Source organism: Gossypium hirsutum, chromosome A08 (assembly GCF_007990345.1).
Source record: "Gossypium hirsutum isolate 1008001.06 chromosome A08, Gossypium_hirsutum_v2.1, whole genome shotgun sequence".
Taxonomy (NCBI): domain Eukaryota; kingdom Viridiplantae; phylum Streptophyta; class Magnoliopsida; order Malvales; family Malvaceae; genus Gossypium; species Gossypium hirsutum.
Genome location: NC_053431.1, coordinates 4,831,194 through 4,852,196, shown reverse-complemented (window position 1 = coordinate 4,852,196; position 21,003 = coordinate 4,831,194). Strand labels below are relative to the sequence as shown.

The 21,003-nt window shown below is 30.7% G+C and overlaps 2 protein-coding genes across 2 annotated transcripts; both read left to right on the top strand.

Moving 5' to 3' along the window:
* The first annotated feature begins 8,335 nt into the window (after positions 1-8,335).
* LOC121204909 (uncharacterized) lies at positions 8,336-9,080 on the top strand. Its single transcript, XM_041075696.1, has one exon. The coding sequence runs from the start codon at positions 8,445-8,447 to the stop codon at positions 8,901-8,903; it is 459 nt and encodes a 152-aa protein (XP_040931630.1). The 5' UTR covers positions 8,336-8,444; the 3' UTR covers positions 8,904-9,080.
* A 6,007-nt stretch (positions 9,081-15,087) lies between these two features.
* Positions 15,088-20,874, top strand: LOC107944271 (probable polyamine oxidase 4). The gene is made up of 10 exons (XM_041075695.1): positions 15,088-15,517; positions 15,624-15,727; positions 15,807-15,895; positions 16,286-16,399; positions 17,318-17,405; positions 17,503-17,588; positions 17,675-17,777; positions 18,655-18,752; positions 19,702-20,131; positions 20,377-20,874. The coding sequence occupies exons 1-10, from the start codon at positions 15,496-15,498 to the stop codon at positions 20,692-20,694; spliced, it is 1,452 nt and encodes a 483-aa protein (XP_040931629.1). The 5' UTR covers positions 15,088-15,495; the 3' UTR covers positions 20,695-20,874.
* The last annotated feature ends 129 nt before the right edge of the window (positions 20,875-21,003 follow it).

The window sequence follows — 21,003 nt, the reverse complement described above, 5'->3', positions numbered from 1 at the left end:
TGTAAAATTCAGTTAGGCTTGAATAATGATTAAATTGCATGAATTTCATTTTCCGAGTCTAGGGATGAAATTGAAATTTATGAAAAGTTTAGGGGTAAAATGATAATTTTGTATAGGGTGAAAATTGAATCCAGTTGAATACGAAATGTGATAAATTGATGATTTAATTCATTTATATAGATCTGGACAACTCAAATTTGAAGCTAGATCGAAGAAAATAAAAAGTTTCAGATTAGTAGACTTTTAAATACGAACAAGTATCAAGGTAAGTTCGTGTAACTTAATTATACATGTTAATTTATTTCAATTGAATGTTGTATTTGTATTGAGTATGATATGTACTTATGTAAATTATATGAATATTATAAATACATGAAATGAACACATACTCGAAAATGTTCATAAGATGTTAAGTTTCATTTGAATAATGAAATTCGATAGATACATGTGATTTCCCGTATTAAATGTGGTCCTGCATATGTTGCAGACATAATATAGTTCGGACAAGCAATCTTGATATAGCCCTATTAAGCATTCTGTTATATAGTTTATGCGAGCATTTTGATCGGTAGTGATTTTGCATGTGTTGCGCACTACCACAACTCTGTGTGAGCATCCTGTTACATGACTCGATCGGTTGTGATCCAGCATATAATACGGACACAAACGCAGCTCTATGTGAGCATCCTGATATAAACTCTTATAGGCTTCATGACATGGCTCGCTTGAACTCTTTGTTACCTTATCTGGTGCTCTCTGATATTAACTCTTCGGAGTTATCTGTTAAGCTCTATGAGCTCCCTAATTAAAACTTTATGAGTTTCCTGATTAGCCTGGATAAGTGTCCTATTATATGGCCCATCTGAGCATTCTGATATGTGGCTCGAGAGCGTGCTCCCTAATTAAGTGTCCTAATGGGTACCCCTGATTATGAGTTGATGGTTTAGAGTTTTGTACACCTTGTGTGTACTGCCTGAATATCCATCGATATTTCAATAATTCAACGGATAAAACTCCTGACATGAGAAATTATGAAATTAAAATAATCATGTCTCAAATGTTTCTAAAATACCTGAAGATTGTAACATGATGATCTCATCTATGCTTATTTGATGTTTTTGTGAATTATGTGACTAACTTGCTTATTTGAGTCTATTGATTAGGCAAACTTGCAAATTTGTTGAAAACATGTTATTGTATGCTTGTATTAATGAATGCAATTGGTAAGTTTAATCCCAGTTATACGAACTTACTAAGCATTAAATGCTTACTAGGTTTTATTTTCTTTGTTTTATAGTGCTCAAAAGCTCGTTAAGGTTGGAGAACAGTCGAAACATCATCACACTATCTATCAGCTTGTTTTTGTATAAATAGTAAACTTATTTTGGTATAATGGCATGTATAGGTTAACTTGAACAAATGTTGACTTGTAAATGATTGTTTGTAATCTAGCCATTGGAATGGCTAGTAAAAGTTTGTTATGACATAATTATAAGATACATCATGATAATTACTAATATGTTTAGTGTGGTTTGATTGAATTATGTTAAACATGTATGTTATTAAAAGGTAATATTATAAATATAAATGCATGTAATGATATATCATGTTAGATGTTAGAATTGGTTTGATTTTAATACTTGAACTGGTTGGTATATGTTTGCAAGTATTGATGTAGGTTGTTTGGCAAATTTGGGTGAGAAATAAAACTAGGAAATGACTTTATTTTGTCCACAAGGTTAGACACACGGGCGTGTGTCTTGACCGTGTGTGACACACGGCTTGGTACATGGGCATGTGGTTTGGCCGTATGTCCCCTGCATCTTAAATTTGAGAAACATAATGCTCAAAATTGGGCACACGGGTAAAGACACGAGTGTGTGTCTCAGCCGTGTGTACTACACGGCCCAGAACACGGGTGTGTATTTTGGCCGTGTGAAACTTGCATCTAATTTTAGAAAATTAAATTGATCATACGGCCTAGCACAACGGCGTGTGGCTAGTCGTGTGGTACAAGTCAAAGAGTTACACTGGGTCAGACACAGCTTACAGCATGGACGTGTCCTATGGTCACACAGACGTGTCCCTTGATCACACAGGCATGTATATTGGCCGTGTGAAACTTACATCTAATTTTAGAAAATTAAATTGATTACATGGCCTGGCACACGGGCATGTGGCTAGCCGTGTGGTACAAGTCAGAGAGTTACAGTGGGTCAGACACGGCTTACAGCAAGGGCATGTCCTATGGTCACACAGGCGTGTCCCTTGACCACACGGGCGTGTGTCTCAGCCGTTTGTGCTACACGGTCCAGAACATGGGTGTGTATCTTGACCATGTGAAACCTGCACCTAATTTTAGAAAATTAAATTGATCACACGGCTGGTACAAGTTAGAGAGTTACACGGGGTTAAACACGGCTCACAACACAAGCATGTCCTATGGTCACACAGGTGTGTCTCTTGACCACACGGGCGTGTGTGCCCTGCATCTAGGAAAAATTTTAAAATTTTGCGAAAAATTCTTTGAGTTCCTGATTTTGTCCCGACTCGATTCCAATGTTTATATTAGGCCCCGATGGTCCATTTAAGGGACAATATGACTAGTTTCAGAAATGAATAGTAATTAACATGAATTATATGTAATTGTTCTATAAACTCCGGTAATACTCTGTAACCCTATTTCGACGACGGATACGAGTTAAGAGTATTACAGTATTTGTGAATAAGCCTTACATGTTTCATTCTCGAAGTTGGGCATTCTTTTCAGCCATCACTCTTTTGTTAAATTAGTATCAGGTTTATTTTCTTTTAATATTTATTTAATACAAAAATCGTAAAATATTTCTGTCAGTCTCTTGTCCCATATTACTTTGACTTTTTCAACACTAACTTCAACCGTTGATATAAATATATATGATCACATATAGAAAATTGAAAATCAATATATGATCACATTGCTTTTACTTTTTTTTAAGAATTCTCATACGTTTTTTATTTTAAATAAATTTTATTAATTTTATAATTTATTAAAATTTTATATATTTTATAATATTTATAATTTTAATAAGTTTATATCAATTTTAATCATTTTTCTAAATTTTTAGATTTTTTTAAATATTTTTATGGAAAAAATATTAGATTAACTCAAAAGTTGTCACATGTCATCATCTGATTGATTCGTCAATTTATTTTAACGTCAATATGGTTAATGATGAAAATCATTAATAATGGGACTTAATTAATTATTTTAATTAACAACAGGGACTTAATTGGGTACAAATTTAATATAGGGGCTTAATTTTATTTTTTTAGCATTTTCTTTTAAGTACTTTTTTTTACATAAAAACCTAAGTTTTGTTTATGGACAAACTGCGACTAGAAAAATGGTAAAGTTGTTGCCCAACCCCAAATCAGGTTAGTTCCAAGCTAGAATGATACGTAGTTGTTGCCCAACCTAAATTTTGTTTATGGACTAACAATTATTTTTATATTAATATTTGTATAAATTTATAATTAAAGTAAAATAATAATTTAGGCCGAGCTAACTTCACCTAAATTAGAACATACCTTGTCCAGTGGCTGCCCCAAACCAGGCCTGCTAAGCTGTACACATTGTTAGACCCATGAATAAATTTATCATTAAATCGCTTTCTTTCATATATATATATAGAGAGAAAAATTATTGTACGAAATATAGATATTATTCATTTTTAATAGTCTAATTCTACATCAACAATTTCATTATGAATTACAGGATTTTTATTTGGATTTAATTTTTTTCCAGTATGAAAATGTTGACGTAGCATTAAACAATCCTTTCTCATATATATATATATTTATATTACACCTAATAAGCCCTTAATTTTAATCTACATACAAGTAAACCCTTAAGCTTTAATTGGTACTCAAATAAGCCCTTAATATTTAGTTTGCATCCAAATAAGCCATTAAATTTCAACTTGTACCTAAATAAAAAACTCTCAATATAAATGAATTTGAAATAAGGGTAATTTTAAATATAGATCAAAGTATATGGATTTATTTGAGAATAACAAAAGTGAAGGGGGTTATTTATAAAAAAAACTAGTTTAAGGGCCCTTTTACTAGTTTAGCATTTAACTTTTAACCAAAAAGATAGATGAATGATGCAATTATTTAGAAGGTTATGTATTATAAACATCAATACTATCATGATGAATTTTATTAAAGTATTAATAAAAGCTAATATTTTTTAATCAATTAATAATATAAGAGTATTTATGTATTTTAATTTTATTATTTACCATTAGAAATCCTAATACATACTACATGTTTAGAAATAGAGGTGTGTTCGAAAATAACATATAATAAATAATGAATCATATGGTTTGAATCTAATTAATAATAGCATATGAAATATGTACGATGTTAAAATGGAAAAAAAATAAATTAAATTATAAGTAAAATGAGGTTTAAACACATAAATACATCAAATTAAAAATATTGAATAAGTACTGTTATTTATCTTGGTGTTGTCATCAATCTTGAGTTGGTGTTGAGTTAACTTGTGACACTAATTCAATCAACAACATTATCAATATATTAAACTGATAAAGGTAATAAATTGTGTATATTAAAATAAAAATGTATAATTAATATTAAAATAAAATTTTGGTTGAGTGGTAAAGTTTAAATTTTAGTAATTGACATGTGTTCAAATTCCATCCTATGCCATATTTTTATGATTTTTTAAATAAAAAAATTTGAAATACTCTAAATAATATAATTTATTTTAAATACTAAATGACATTTTCTAATAATAAAAATTTTGAATTTTATTTTCCTGGCAATACTATCCATATTATCTATGAAATTTGAATTCAAATTCTATATAAAATTAATTTATTTTTGTTATAGAATCCTTCATACACTTGGATCTGTTCTGTTGTCCTTGGAGCCCAACCCATCTCGTAAGCCATATGCACGAATTGCACACTTGGTGAGCAATACATGAGAGTTGCACACCTGGCAAGCCATACATTCTACTAATGAGACACATCTAAAGGTACGTGCCGAGCTTAAAGGAAGAAGTGTCACATGCATGACACCTAACTATCTTTTAGTACATCACATTACGAACCATGCCTTATAAATATGAAAGAGTTGCTCCCAATAAGGGATGACCAAAAGTGATCAACAACTTTCTTTTAGAATTTAACATTCTTTAAATATTATTTTCCGAGAATGTAAAAATTAACCAAAATTGTTAACAAAAAAAGGAGCCTTATTTAATTGTTATGTTGTTAGCCACGGTGACAACTTTGATTCGCATGATGCCTCCCCATTGGACATCTTTTGTGTTGGCAAAGTTTGTTTCTAAGAGTGGAGTAAACATGATGATCTGGATAGGAAGATTGTGAACCCTAATCCATAACTTGAATGTTAAGAAATCTATCTCTTCGAGGGTGGCTCCTAGATGATCTAGGGTTTTCTTTTATCAGCTTCATTGCCAAAGACAACAATAAAATGTTTTACTGGAGCTCACTGAAAGGTCACACCTCGGGCCTAACTTCACTTGTTTTCTCGGCCATGACCTTACCCACCGAAGAATGCTTCTTACTATTTCGTAGAGTCAGGTTGAAGTTCTACGAGCTCCATATTAAAGGCGCATTCTTCATCTTTGGTGTCGTGAATGGCTGATTTGATGTTTAAATACGTACTAGTAGTTAACAAGGAAACAAAGAAACAACCATGTGAAAATATTGTGGGTAGTTTTGAGTCAACAAATAAAATAATGAGAAGGCTTTCAAAAGGTGATCATAACCTTAACATGACATGTAATGTATCTAATTTAAATTTTTAAGCTCGAAAAATAAGTTTATTTTTTTATTCAAATCAGATCCAGTTTAATTTTTTATTCAAATCAGATCCAGTTTAAGAAAGATAAACTCGAGTCCGACTCGACCCTACTATATTTAATATTTTTAAGTTAGTTTTTATTTAAAAATAAATTTTTTAAAACATAACACTAAATACACTAAAAAAATACTAAAATAAAAAATTTCTAATACATTAAAAAATATTTATATTAAAAAACACTACCATAAATATAATAAATGTTTTATTGTATTAAATATAATATTTAAAATTTTATATTTTGGTTTTGGTTATTTAGTTGGGTAAGTTTTTTTTTATGTTTTGGATAATAAATTTAATTGTGATTAGGTTAGTGATTTAATATAAATATAAATATATAATTATTATTTAACATATATAATTATATAGTATTATTTTATAACATAATATTCGAGCAAGGTCGAGTCGAGCTTGAGCTATAAATCTTGTCTAAGGTCCAACCCATATAAAAAACAGGCCTTAAATTTAACCCAAACCCATTTTTAAGTCTTGTATTTTGTCCAACCCTCTCATTTTCAGACAGGACTTCGGGTTTAGATAGATAATCCAACTTATGAGTAGGTCTAGTTCTGGTTATGAAAAGAAACAGAGAATGCAAAACAGAAGTTGTATTTCTTAAAGCTATATATGTGCATATATTGCAATGTAAATTTGGAAAACAAATTTTGGGAAAATAATTTTTAGAAAAGCTAATATCTAATAGTGTTTTGATGAATATGTTAAAATGTTTTCTACTGTTTGACAGATTTTTTGAAAATATTTTATAAAAAGTTATTTTTAATGAAACAAACATACATTTGAGATTTATGATAAAGAGTTTAAATGAAGTGGTGAATTGATTACAAAGTGATGTTAAGGTGAAACTATAATAAATTATGAATTTTCATGATGTTAAGGATTAAATTGTTAACTTTGTGAAATTTATAATTGAAACAAGAGAAGTGATATGCATGAAAATTTGTTATGTGAAATAAGATATTAAAATGAAATATTTGATTAAAATGCTTGTATGATGAAAAATAAATTACATGGCAATAGGGACTAAATTGAGAAAACGTACAAAAGTTTAAGTGCGAAACAATTTAATATGTGAATAAAGTAAATATAATAAAACTTTAGTGAATATGTTATGAGATGATGAAATATGCATAAAGTATTGTAAAAGTGAAATTGTGGAAAAATATGATATTTTTTATGATGACAAGGACTAATTTGTTATTTAGAAAATATGTGGATGAAATAATAGAAGTGAAATACATAGAGATTTGATATGTGAAACAAGGTATTGAGATAAACTATGTGATTAAAGTGTAACAAGAAATAAAATTGATTTAATATGATTAATTAGTGAATATTGAACTTTTATGACAAAAAGGGACTAAATTGAAAAGTTATGAAAGTTTATAAGAAAATATTATAAGTAAATAATGTGGTAGAGAATGCAACATCCTGATACATACTTTAACCCGATGTTTGGGTCGGTAAAAGGGGTGTTACAGTGAACAAAGCTTTATCAATTTGAAAAATATCTTACGAAAAATTTTTCTAATAAGTAATGAGGTAATTTTATATTGACTAAAAAACCTTTTATGTTGACCATCATATTTTACATGAAATAAACATTGGAAAGGGCTGGAAATATTTTTTGTAAAAATTTATATGTTGAAGCAAACGAAGCCTTAGTTATTGAAATTTCATAAGTTTTCATGTTGAACGGCCAAAATAAAAGAAAATTTGTAAAAATGGCACTGCTATTACAAACTTGTTTTCATTTCAGTCACCAGTTGTTAACTTGGTCAGGCAATGTTATTAGCATTCTTGTACAATCATTTTAGTCACTCAACTTTAATAGTTTTTATTTTGGTCACTTATTTTACTTTTTTAATTTCCTTAAAAAAATTAATTTTCTTTTTAGAATTAATTGGTTTCATCCTATTTGAATTCAAAAGAATTATTATTATTTTTAATTATACAGTATATAAATAATATTATAAAAATATTATTTAATATTACTTAAAAATAGTATTTTATCATTTTAAACAATAAAAACAATTATTCCAATGGATTAAAGGTTGAATCCATTTTTTAAAAAGGTAAATAATATTAGTAGTAATCTAATTATTAATAAATTTTTGTTTTGGTTACTTAATTATAAAAAATACAAAATAGTCATTTAATTATTCAATTTTGTTTTTTTTACCAAATTATCTTGGATTTTTGGATATTTTTATTTTTATGTTAGTTAGTCATCAGTGACTGAAAAAGAGAAAATTGAATAGTTGAAGGATCATTTTGTAACTTTTCATAGTTGAGTGACCAAAAAGAAATTTATTAATAGTTGGGTGACTACTACTGTAATTTAACCTAAAAATAGGACCGTGTTCTGACCAACGCATGGAAGTTTCTAAGAGGGATAAATGTGTAATTGTCCCAAAACAAATAAATGCATGTAGTGGTATAAATATGTTTTAGGGGGTGCGGAAATAGACTCGATTCGTAATTTGCAATCAAATCGTAAAATCCGACGAAATTGCCGTGAAGGAAGAATGGGAAGGTGGAGTCAATTCGTGGTTGCGGTGACTATTCTGGCGGTGGGCATCCTTTCGGCATCAGCCACCGCTAGACCCTGCAAGACATTCTTCGTGGCCTCCTATTCTTTCTCTTTTGAAAACCCTAACGACCCTTCCTCCTCCACCGGATTCGTCACCGTCTTCACCGAGATCGGTCAATTGAGCGTTGTACCACCGAAACCCAAGCCCTCCGATGTCTTCAGCTCTCTCCGTGAGCGCAGTAAGGACATCCTTAGCGTGATCGTCGCTCTTCTCTTCGGCGTCGGTTGCGGCGCTCTCACGGCGGCTACCCTCTACTTGGTCTGGACCCTCTTCTCGGCACGGTCTGATTATCATCGTGCTTGTTTGGAGGATGATGAGAGCGACGGAGAACTTAGCCCTAAGAAGGTTGGGTATGTAACCATTCCCACCGTTAACGTTAAGGAAGTCAATTGATCAAATTATGTGTTTTAAGTCTTTAATATGAAATAAGAATCATGTATAAATTGTTGTGCATTTGGGCGAACTCATGTCTATGTTTATGTATTTTATTTAAAGATCTTTGATAAAAATGTAATCTAATGATATTACTGTATTTGCTACTTCAGATGCTATATACTTGCTTTGTTCTAATGTTTCTTTCATTTGCAATAGCTCCGTTTTATTTAAAGATGTGTTTGCTTTGCAATATTAACATCAGTACCGTTATTCTGTGTTTATTTTTTGATTGTTGATTTTGCAGTCTTCCCATGTGATAGTGATCGAAAAACCCCATTCATCTTTTAAGATTATCATGATTACTTTCTCATTGTCATTGTTTTTATTTGAGTGTACCACTTCATCTGTACCTTTTGTGCTATGATCATGGCAAAATATATACCTTTGCTTCTTTTTGTATGTTAATCTTATTATCCTTTCATTTGATTCCTGCCAATGATTTGTCGGATCACTCATCGACTACCATCTGTACATATCGGCCTACCATTGTCTGGTATGTGAAACAAAAGAAGCTGCTACCATGTTAGGTAGATTTGGTGGTGCTCTTCATTTACTCTCAAGTCTTGTTATGAATCTTTTTATCCTTCATGTCACCTTAACCATTTTCAGCAGGCACTAATTAACAATTTTATTTACAAGATAAAAGCCAATAGCTTGGTTTACCGATATTACTTTGGCAAACCTTCAAGTTCTGCCGTATGTATATTGTAAAATATGTCACAGTAACATAGTTGTGTCCTTAACATTTGGTTGTATTTTGGAATTGATCGATCACCTCACCTTCTTCTTGGTTGTGTCCTTGGGGAGGTTTTCTTTTCTGATTGAAAACATGACTTGAACTGGTGGAGTTTAGACTGGTGGATAGTGCAGTCTTCATGGTAGGAAACAGTTATTCATAGTGGAGTTACCTTAAGGGATGGTTTAGCTGCTTAGGTAATTAAGCATAGTTAGCATTTAAGATGAAATAATTGAGCCAATATCTTATCTTTATGTTGGTCTTACTTTAAATGAAGCTGAAATACTCATGTCAGACACACTCTCATGTGCGACACTCACACCTAAGTAACATAGGTTGTAGGTGTTATAAACTCTATTCTGGTTTTGTCTTTGTTTCCTGGTCGTGGCTTTTCTTAACCTAATTATCTTTCATCAATGATGCATTTCCTCTCACTCTCTCATACATTCAGAAAATGAAAGATATAATGTTATGCTGCTGTGACTTCATTCCGTAAGCTTTTGATAGTACAAGAATGAATCACAATGTTCTGCTATAAGTTTATTTTGGTTATTGTTTTGTTTTTTTGTTTGGTTCATTTGCATTGATGGCTTATGATTTTATAATGATATGAGATTAAGGTATGTTTTGATATAGAGATTATTATGTGAAATAAGAAAGTCTTGGGATTAGATGCTTTTATGAGTTGATGGTAGAGTTGATGCACATGCACATCTGCATATAGATATAGGTGTAAAATCTTTCAACTGTAGGAAAAATTTTAATAATTGAGCATACAGATAGATTCATATTTGGTACTACTCTTAAGTTTTAGATTATTAGTTCTTCATTGCGTTGGACAAACACAGAATGTGTACATAAACAACAAACTGTTCATCACCAAGTCCTACAATATCAGCCCTGAAGCTGGCTCAAACAACCCCCGGCGGCTGCTGGAAGATGAACTATCTGCCTATTGTTATTTCATTGGATTAACAATTAATTAAGAGTAAGCTACCAAAATTAATATTAACAGTTTTTTCGATAATTTCCGTTATAATTTTAAACATAATTTAATTATATTACACGGAAATGAAGTAAAATGTAATATTTTATAAGGATATTGTGTCTATTGTTAAAAATATAAAATTTAAGTACAAAAACACTTAATATTTTAATTAGCACTTTCTGTATATCTTTAAGATTCAAATAAAGTAGAATGTAATTTTAGATTTTGGTTTTTTAAAGATTCAAATTAAATAGAATGTGAAAATATGGTTCTAAGATTGTGATTGGTACTTATGAGAAAGTGTTAATTAATATCTCGTATTTATCAAATAAATTATAAATTTTATTAATTTAAACTTTTTGGTAATATTTATTATTAACAAAATTGGTTTATTGTTAATATATGTGTAATTTAATCTTTTTATTTTAAATAAAAATAAATTAATACATTTATTTCAAAATTAATATGTTTAAATTTAAATATTTAATATATTTAAAATAAATTTTAAGTTAAATAATTTTTATGATTTGGGGTGAAAAGTATTATAAAAATTAAAAGATAAATCAATATTATTCGAATGAATCTGAGAAAAAGTAATTATAATTCTTCTAATATTCCTAATGTTGGAATATTTTTTTACCAATTAAAATTTTCAAAATGTCTATTTTTTATTATATCAAATAGTTTATTGACAATATCTTTATTTATATTGTGTTTATGTAAATTTTTTTTTGTGTTTAAGATATTTTTATTAATTAATAATTAGAAGAATTAAAAAATTATTAATTTTTTAGGACAAAAAATTATTTTTGTTATATCAAATAGTTTATCGACAATATCTTTATTTATTAAATAATAATTTTCAAAATGTACCGACCCAAATTGAATGGCTATAACTTACACTATGCTAATGCCACTATGTTCCTAATAATATATATATTTTTAGAAAAAAAAACCAAATAAAATTCAGAGGCGAATGAGGGGTATGATTTTGTGGGGTTTCACAAAGCGAAGCAACAAAAGGAAAAAAAGTAATAAACGAGTGAGTTGGAGACATTGGAAATACAGCGCGGCGCCTTCTCATACTTTCTTGTCTTCAACCTTTCGCCTGCATCAACCACCGAATAAAATCCATTATTTTATTCTTATGTCCTCATCTCCATTTTTGCATTATCTTCGCCCTATATGGACTCAACTGCAAAAAATGTTTTTCATCCCTTCAAAATGCTCCAATATATAGATAAATATGTAATTTTCTTAATTATCAGTTCTATTTCATATTATTTCACATTAAATTAATATTAATTTTTGAAAAATATATTAAACTAGTAGGCAAGGGAGTCGTAGAGCAAAGGGGTTGGCGGGGAGCTGATTCCCTTAAAATAAAATTTTTTCATTTAATCTTTTTATAATTTATAAAATTTTAAATTAGTAATAATAAAATTATTATTTCGTCTCCTCAAAAATAATAAAAATTTGATTTTATTTTTTAATAATTATAAATATATAAACTATTAAAATGATGAAATTACATGTTTATTATTATAAAAATATATAATTTGATTCAATCTTTTTTCAAAAAAAATTTCTAGCTTCGCAACTGAAGCATGGTGACATAAAAATAAGGATAAACTACATCTAAAGTTATTAAACCATTACAAAGTATACAAATAGTTATTGAATTGTTTTTATTACAAAGTATACAAATAGTTATTGAATTGTTTGAAATCTTTATTTTAGTCACTGGGTTTCTTTTTTCAAATTCGAATAGCGAGCTCTAAGCAATATCAGTACAGTGTATCAATAAATCAATATCTATTAACATGTAAAAAAATATACTTTAGATCCAAATCGATCTGATTTAATATCAAAAATTGGAAAAAAAAACAATATAAATTTTAGCTTGTAAATTTACAACGTTTAAAATCATTTGATAAAAAACCCCACATTATAGCAGAGAAGAGGAAAAAGACTTTCTGATTGCATATGTGATACAAATAAAAAATATTATACAATAATAATTTTAATAATTTAATACTTTAAATAAAAATATAAATTTATTAATAATTTAATGACATTAAAAATAATTTACCCCTCTATTTAATATTATTTTACATTAAATTATTTTAAAAATCTAGCAAGGTGGCATAAAAGTACAGAGGAAACACCAAAACAGTAAAAAAGGACATCCTGACCTGACTACTGGAAAGTGCAAACATATTTGACCCATTTTGTTTGATGCTATCACATGTCCTACGCTTTGGTAGGCCTGACCTGTAATGTCTTTTCATTTTCCACTTGATTTTTCATTTAAATAATAAAGATATTTATGGGGAAATATAATTATATTTTTATAGGGTAAACCACACTCTTGGTTGCTGAATTATGGTTAAATTTTTGTTTTGGTCATTTAAATAAAAAAAGTTATAATTTAGTCATTAAACTGTTTGAAAGTTTTTATTTAAGTTAATAAATTATTTCAAAAGTTCTTTTATTTAAGTTGCTAAGCTACTAAGTTTTTTTTAAAACTTCGCTAAAGAGCTTCAAATAATGATTTAACAATCGGTATAGTGGATTAGTATCTATTGACGAGTAGAATAATATGCCTTAGATCGAAGTCTATTTAAAAGTCAATATCAGAGATTGGAGAAAAAAATTGTTATATGAAAAAAAGCTAAACTGTAAAAAAAGAGAAAAAAAAACTTTCAATTAGTTCAAGCAGTGTGAATAAAGAAAGTCATATAGCATTAATTTTAATAGCCTAATAGAGGTGATAATGGGTGGGTTTGGGCTGAGCCTCAACATAATTTTAAGCTCATTTTTAGGCCCAGACTCGACCTAAAAAATGAGCCTAAATTTTGCCTAAACTCAACTCAAATAAAAATACTAAAATCCAAGCTCGACCTGCCTGCATTAAATTTTTTATATAAAAATAAATTTAAAAAATATAATACATCAAATACACTAAAAATATTAAAATAAACATTTTTCAACAAATTAAAAATAAATTAAAAAAGTATTTACTAACACCAAGATAAGTACAAAAAATTAACAATAAAAACAATAGTTATATAATATTCAAACAATAACGACAAAAATAATAATAGTATAATAGCGAAATGATAACAAAATAGTGGTAGAATAGCACCAAAGTATTGGAAACAACAACAAATTGATTTTTTTTGCAAATACAAATTGGGCTCGAGCCAGAGCTAAAAAAAGCTTACTTGATGCCTAACTTGTTTTGAAAACAATCTTCATTTTTTTGCCCAAACCTACTTTTCTGGCAGGCCTTTGGGTCGAGTGACTTAACTCATGATTAAGTCTACAGTTCAGTGACTTAAATAAAAAATTTTGAATAGTTGATTGACTAAATTATAATTTTTTTAATTAAATAATCAGAATAAAAATTTACTTGTAGTTTAATGACTAATTGTGTAATTTATCCAAAAATATAATAAAAATAATGTATTTTTATGAATAATGATAGTTGATATGAACTTTTGGATCTGTCCGGCTAGTCTTACCTAACTCCGCGTACTAGACTCAAAGTAAGACAGAATTACATGGATTACTTGAGTATTCTCACTTCAATTCTCTTCCTTTTTTTTGTTTTTTGTTTTTTCCTAATGTTAATATATGTTTTTTTAATTTTGAATATATTACCATACGATATGAAAAATAATAAATATTTTGAAAAATAGCAAATATAGTATTTTAATAAATAAATAAATAAAAATTATTCCTAATTTATATAATACATATATTATTTTATCTCTGCCTTCACTTTTCTAAACTCTCCATAAAAAGAAAAAAAGGTTCACATTTCTAACATTACCCTACAGAAAAATCTCATCCCTTAGACTTTTATATTTATTACAAAGTTTGCGTGACCTTCTCAAACTCATCAAGATTTTTTTATCAATTGAGTCTTAACTCGATTAATATGAGTATTGAAGATGTAAATTCGAGTATATTGTTATCTTCTTATTTATAGATTGAAAAAAAAAATAGATATAATCATTTCCTTTTTTGATATAAAAAATATGAATTTTTATTAAGTCGATTATTAAAAAATATCGAATCAGACTAATTATACTTACTTTAACAGATAAAGTACAAACCTCTTCTACAAAATTTTTTTTATTATTTTAATCCCAACTCAATACTAAACAAGTACGAACTAATTAAATATTTATATTAACATATTATCTTTTTCTTGAAATAGATTTTGAAGGAAGAGCGTTACGTCTGAAATTATTATCATCAAAATCTATAAGAGTTTCCTTTTCTATCATTACCCTAAAAAAATCTCACCCCTTCGATTTTTATTTTATTGTTACAAAATTGCCGTGAGGTCCTCAAATTTGTTTTTATTGCAAAAATACCCTTCAGTTGCCAATCATTTAAAGGGTGTACTAGTTGTATGTATGTTTACGATTTTCATTGTGGGAGGAAGAGATTGATTTGCGTTTGTCATTGAAGGAAGAGACACAAAAAGCGAAAAGAGAGAAGGAGAAAATCAGCCGCCGCCATTGCCATTGCCATTGCCTTCGCCGACGCCGACGCCAATTTTCCATCAGCATCGGCAGCTGTGATTTACTGTCTATATATAATATAACCATAATCTATGCCAGTCCCAGCCTTTGGGTATTCTTTTATTTCCTTATGAACGCCTTGGACAAGCCGTGTTGCTCCTCTTCCTCCTCCTCTTCCAATCTCAGCCGCTTCATTGCCGGCCTCTTAATCTCCCTTCTCTTCCATTCATTCCAGCTGATTTCTAATTTCCTCACTCCTATACACCCGTAATTCTTCGTCTCTAATCCATGGATCTGCTCCGCTTCCAAGGTTATTAATCGATTTCTAATATTCATTCTCTTTATTTCATTTTATTTATGAGTTTAATGTTGAACTCTTATGTGTATATATGTGTATGTATGTGTATATATATCAGGCATTGAGAGGCAGGAGGAGGCAGCAGTTCCCTGTGTCATTGTGATAGGAGGTGGTATTTCCGGCCTTGCTGCCGCTCGGACTCTGACTGATGCTTCTTTCAAGGCAATGATTCTACACCATTATTGGTATTGTTATTGTTATCATTTGCTGTTCAATTGACAGACTTTTTGTTTATCTTCAGGTAATCCTGTTGGAATCACGAGAAAGACTTGGTGGTCGCATCCATACTGATTTCTCTTTTGGTTGCCCTGTGGATATGGGAGCTTCATGGAAAGTCATCTTTTTTCTCCTCCTCTTTCTTTAATAGGCTTTAGATCTTGATATTTCTCTTACTTTGCTTCTTTATAATTCCATTGAATGATATCAGGAAATGTTAGATTTCATTTTCTGTCTAGACGTCAGACATTTTTTTTTGGTTTAAAATGTTTGTCAGATACTTGAGATGATCTAAATTGGCTACTAGTGTGAAATGTGGAAGGATAAATGGATATAATCTGCTATTTAAGTTGAAAGAGTGTTCTCTTAGACTTGTTAGCTAGCATTAAAATCATATTTCTCTCTGTCAGTCATATTTTTAATTGCAAAGTCTAAGTGGCTCAGGAGGCTAATATGAATAATGAATCTATGTCTTGTCTATTAATTATCTTTCTAATATTTCAGGCTACACGGAGTATGCAATGAGAATCCCTTAGCTCCATTAATATCCTCTCTGGGGCTTAAATTGTACCGTACTAGTGGTGACAATTCTGTGTTGTATGACCATGATTTGGAAAGGTAATCTTTTCTAACTTTCTGCTTATACGTTTCTAGCATGCTCTCAAGATCACATGCATGGTTCTTCTGACAAATGACAATACCAATACCAATACTGTGCTATTCTTTTCTTTTTCCTCATGGGCCTCACGGCTTTCATCAATCTATATTGCATCATTATACTGGTCTTGGATCCTTTATACATTGTTTCATCCTGCCATATGTCCCAAACTCAGATAAACAATGTTCTTAGTAGACTGAAAGCAGGATATGGCTTGTGAGATTTGTACCATTACTTCATGGAATGAGCAAATCTTTGCCATTGTTAAAGCATGTTCTGTAGTGAATATGGACAATGAATTTGAACATACTCTTCAACGTATATTGACATTAAATGATCACAATACTTAAAAAAAAAATTCAGTTAATCTCATATTTTTTTGAAAAGTAAAAGAACAGACAACATGGATATTTCTTTGTAATCTGTTCTCTGTCATCAATGGGGCAGTCAACGATTAGAATGAATCTTTAAACCTGAAGGTGCCAGCAGTCAATCTTGAGAAGGGGAAGGGAAGGGTCTATGATGGTGTGAGAGAAGGCTATCTTCTGTTGTGTAGGTCAAAGTCCAACCGGCTTTAACTTGTAGAAAGAAATTGTAATAGTCCTGCATGGTTTCCTATTCTTTCATTACTATCTCTATTTTTTTTTCTTTATATGGTTGGTTGTTCTAATCTCTTATTTAATGTGGTTTATATAATTTTTGTATCATGTATTAGTACGTACGTGTCAGCTAGTAATAACCAAAAGTGATACTTTGGCAACATGTATTAGTTCTGTCACGGGTCACATCACTACATGCATGTAAACCAACTTGCAGCTATAGCTTCCTTCATTGTAGTTTGAACTAATTTTGTGAGGATCTGACTTTACTTTTATCAGTTATGCACTTTTTGATATGGATGGTCGTAAAGTTCCACAAGAGATTGTTGTTGAAGTTGGAGATGTATTCAAGAGAATACTCAAAGAGGTATTGTTCTAAATAAATGATCTAGTTTGTCTTTGCTATAACTGGGCATTGTAATGTTATGTGAAACTCATTTTCCCCCCTATATTTATGCCTCTAGACTGAGAAAGTACGGGATGAACACAAGAAGGACATGTCAGTCCTTAAAGCAATATCAATTGTGCTAGATAGGAATCCTGAGTTAAGGTATTTGTGTTTCGCATCACTATCTCATTACCTTGTTGATAAACATGGGTTTATTTAGTGTCATTGACATGTCCTATTTTTTATAGACAAGAAGGACTTGCCTATGAAGTGATGCAGTGGTACATATGTAGAATGGAAGCTTGGTTTGCTGCAGATACAGATATGATATCCTTGAAATGCTGGGATCAGGCAAGTATTACTTGTTTAACAGCTAAACTCTATTAATTTGCTGTCCTTGTTGGAGACCTGATATCTTTGTTTATGGACGTAGTAATTGTTACTTAAACACGATAACAATCTTACACTATGCCTTTCATTTTAAATTTTGAGTTGTCCGTCAGATAGCTTGTGGTGTCATAGATTTGTGAAGAAGGTAAAGATGTAGTAATTTAAACCTGTAATCATGTGCAAAATGATTTACAGGTCTGGAACCATACTAGGTAACACTTCCATACCAATCCATAAAACTTGTTGCAATCATATTAGCTGACCCTTCTTGTGAAAGGAGAATGAAAACTGAGGAGTAACAGTTACATTAGTTTTTATTATACTTGCACAATGACTTGAATTTGGGATTTATCATGTGGGTTTAACTAAAAGAAAAAGGGGAAAATACCCATCATTGAGAACACCTACCTGGCTGGCCCTATTACCTTTTTGGTCTTTTTCATCTATCACATGAACATTCGAAAGTCCTTTTCTCTTATTTTCTTCATTTGTATTTTTTTCTAGAAATTTCCATCTGGGTGTCTTCTCAATGGAGCCCCTTCTATTCTAACATTTGACCAGATCAACTCCACTTCAACTTTAAACTCTACCTACATCTTTCACTATTGCAAATCAGAATCTCGAAGCTTTTCAACACTGGTTTGCATGAAGTGACGCTGATTAATTTAGTCATGTTCTAATTGTGTAGAAAACGAAGAAGTTCCTGAAAATTTCACATAAAAACACAACATTTTAGCATTACATTTTAATCCTATAATAGAGTTCAAAACATTTCATCTGATCTATTAAGAAAATTAATGGTTGCTCACTGAAATGGTGGCTGATTTGCGATGTGCAGGAACAAGTCCTTTTGGGTGGTCATGGACTTATGGTGCAGGGTTATGACCCCATAATAAAAGAACTTGCTAAAGATATTGATGTTCGCTTGAATCATAGGTAATGTTTGGTGCATCAAAATGGTTCTCTGATTTGCTAATTACATATCTTTGTTAAATGCTTTAATGCAAGTAAAATAATATTCTGCTCCTGTACCGAAGAGATTTAGTCTAGACAAAGCATATAACTATGCTTGTGTCTCTTTTACTAGTATAGTATCCAGCATTGACCCTCAATTGGTAACAGGGTTTAGTATGTATTTTGGTGCCCAAAGCTATGGTCAGCTGTTTTGACTTGGTACACAAATTTAAAAATGTGCAATATGGTACTTGAACTTTGCTTCTGTTTACTAAAGCTTGCATCTACCACCGGTGGTAGAGAAGGCATGGCATATCCCCAACCCACTCAGTTACTTCATAATGATGTGGCCCTGGTGGTGGGGAAGATGTGACAGTTCTATGCTTAGTCCTTGCCAGAGTTGTAGAATATGCAATCTGAACCTCGTAGATAAGCAAAATTTGAGTACCTTATTGCACGTTTTAAATTTTAGGTGCAAAATCACATTTGGTTATAGTTAAGGTGCCAAATTTGCCTGTTAAGTCTTGCTAACGGTAGAAATTTACTTTTCCATGCGCCATTGATGCTTGCGCTTTATTTCTTCCCTAATTTTCTTCTTCCTTTCTGTTTCATTAATCTGATATTAGAAAGATACAATCTGATGTTTAAATGAGGCCTACACTGTTCTAGCATTTCAACTTTTTGAGATTTTGATCATATATTTACTCAAATTCCATTTTATTTACTTGGGATGTTGAATACTGAAATTGAGTAGCTGTGATCTCCATGTGTACAGTCAGCATGTTACTTTTATTGTTGGGAACTGTAAATATATTCTTGTAGCATATAAAATGACATTTTGTTTCTTTAAATGAAAATTAAGAATGGGAAATGTTTATGGTGCTTGTCAGGCAACAAAGATTTTGATTCTTTTATGGATATTGATGAGTAGGGTTTCTAAAATATCCAGAGGATGTGATAACGTGGTGGTCAATGTTGAGAACGGATTGAGCTTCATTGCTGATGCTGCTATAGTAACTGTACCCCTCGGGGTTCTTAAAGCCAATTTGATTCAGTTTGAACCAAAGTTGCCAGAATGGAAGGTTGCTGCAATTTCAGATATTGGTGTTGGTAACGAAAACAAGATTGCCTTACTATTTGACCGAGTCTTTTGGCCAAATGTTGAGCTGTTAGGCATTGTTGCACGCACTTCTTATTCTTGTGGTTATTTTCTCAATCTTCACAAGGCAACAGGCCATCCTATTCTTGTCTATATGGCTGCTGGAAGATTTGCTGACGATCTGGAGAAGTTTTCTGATGAATATGCTGTGAACTTTGTGATGTCGCAGTTGAAGAAAATGTTTCCTGATGCAACTGAGCCGGTAAATTTATGGCTTCCAGCTATTTATTTTATATAACTTGATTTATCCTACCTAGACTAAACTTGGGTGGTTTAAGGAATTATGTTTGCTAATCTGCCTGAATCTTCTTTCTAAATGTTGATAGAAAATCAAAATAGATATACTAGATCGTACAAGTTTCCGTCATGTTCTATTTTCCATAACATAATTGATCGTCTCCTATGGAAGGTGTGAGCTAATATTTGAGAATGGTAAATGCGAAACAGGTACAATATCTGGTGTCACATTGGGGAACAGATCCAAATTCCCTTGGCTGTTATTCGTATGATCCAGTCGGGATGGCAGGAGATGTGTATGATAAGCTTAGAGAACCTTTGGATAATCTTTTCTTTGGAGGGGAAGCAGTTACCGAGGAGCACCAAGGGTCGGTGCACGGAGCTTACTCTTCTGGAGTCCTGGCTGCCAGAAACTGTGAGAGTCATCTCTTAGAGAGATTAGGTGACTTTAGAAAGCTCCAGCTAATCTCCTTTAGTGGTGATGCATTATTAGAACCCATATTTCCTCTCCAGATATCTAGGATGTGAACTTTATTTTACCTATTACAAAGACCTGTCTGAGTTGCCTTGATTTTCTAATTAGATTTAAAAAAGAAAATCATCCAACTTGTTAAAATACTATTATATACTGTATCACTAAATGTGACTACTGCTTTCAATTTCCATCCCCAAAAGGTGGAAGAAAATAAATTTCAGATGTTTGATAGATATGCTGCTTCATTAGTATTTGTTTATTTACTGGCTTCTGATATGCAAGACATGCTATTCATATTTGGGTGTGAGTCTTCCATACAAAAAGCTATTTTTATATAATGGACTTACAAAAAGAATGTAGTT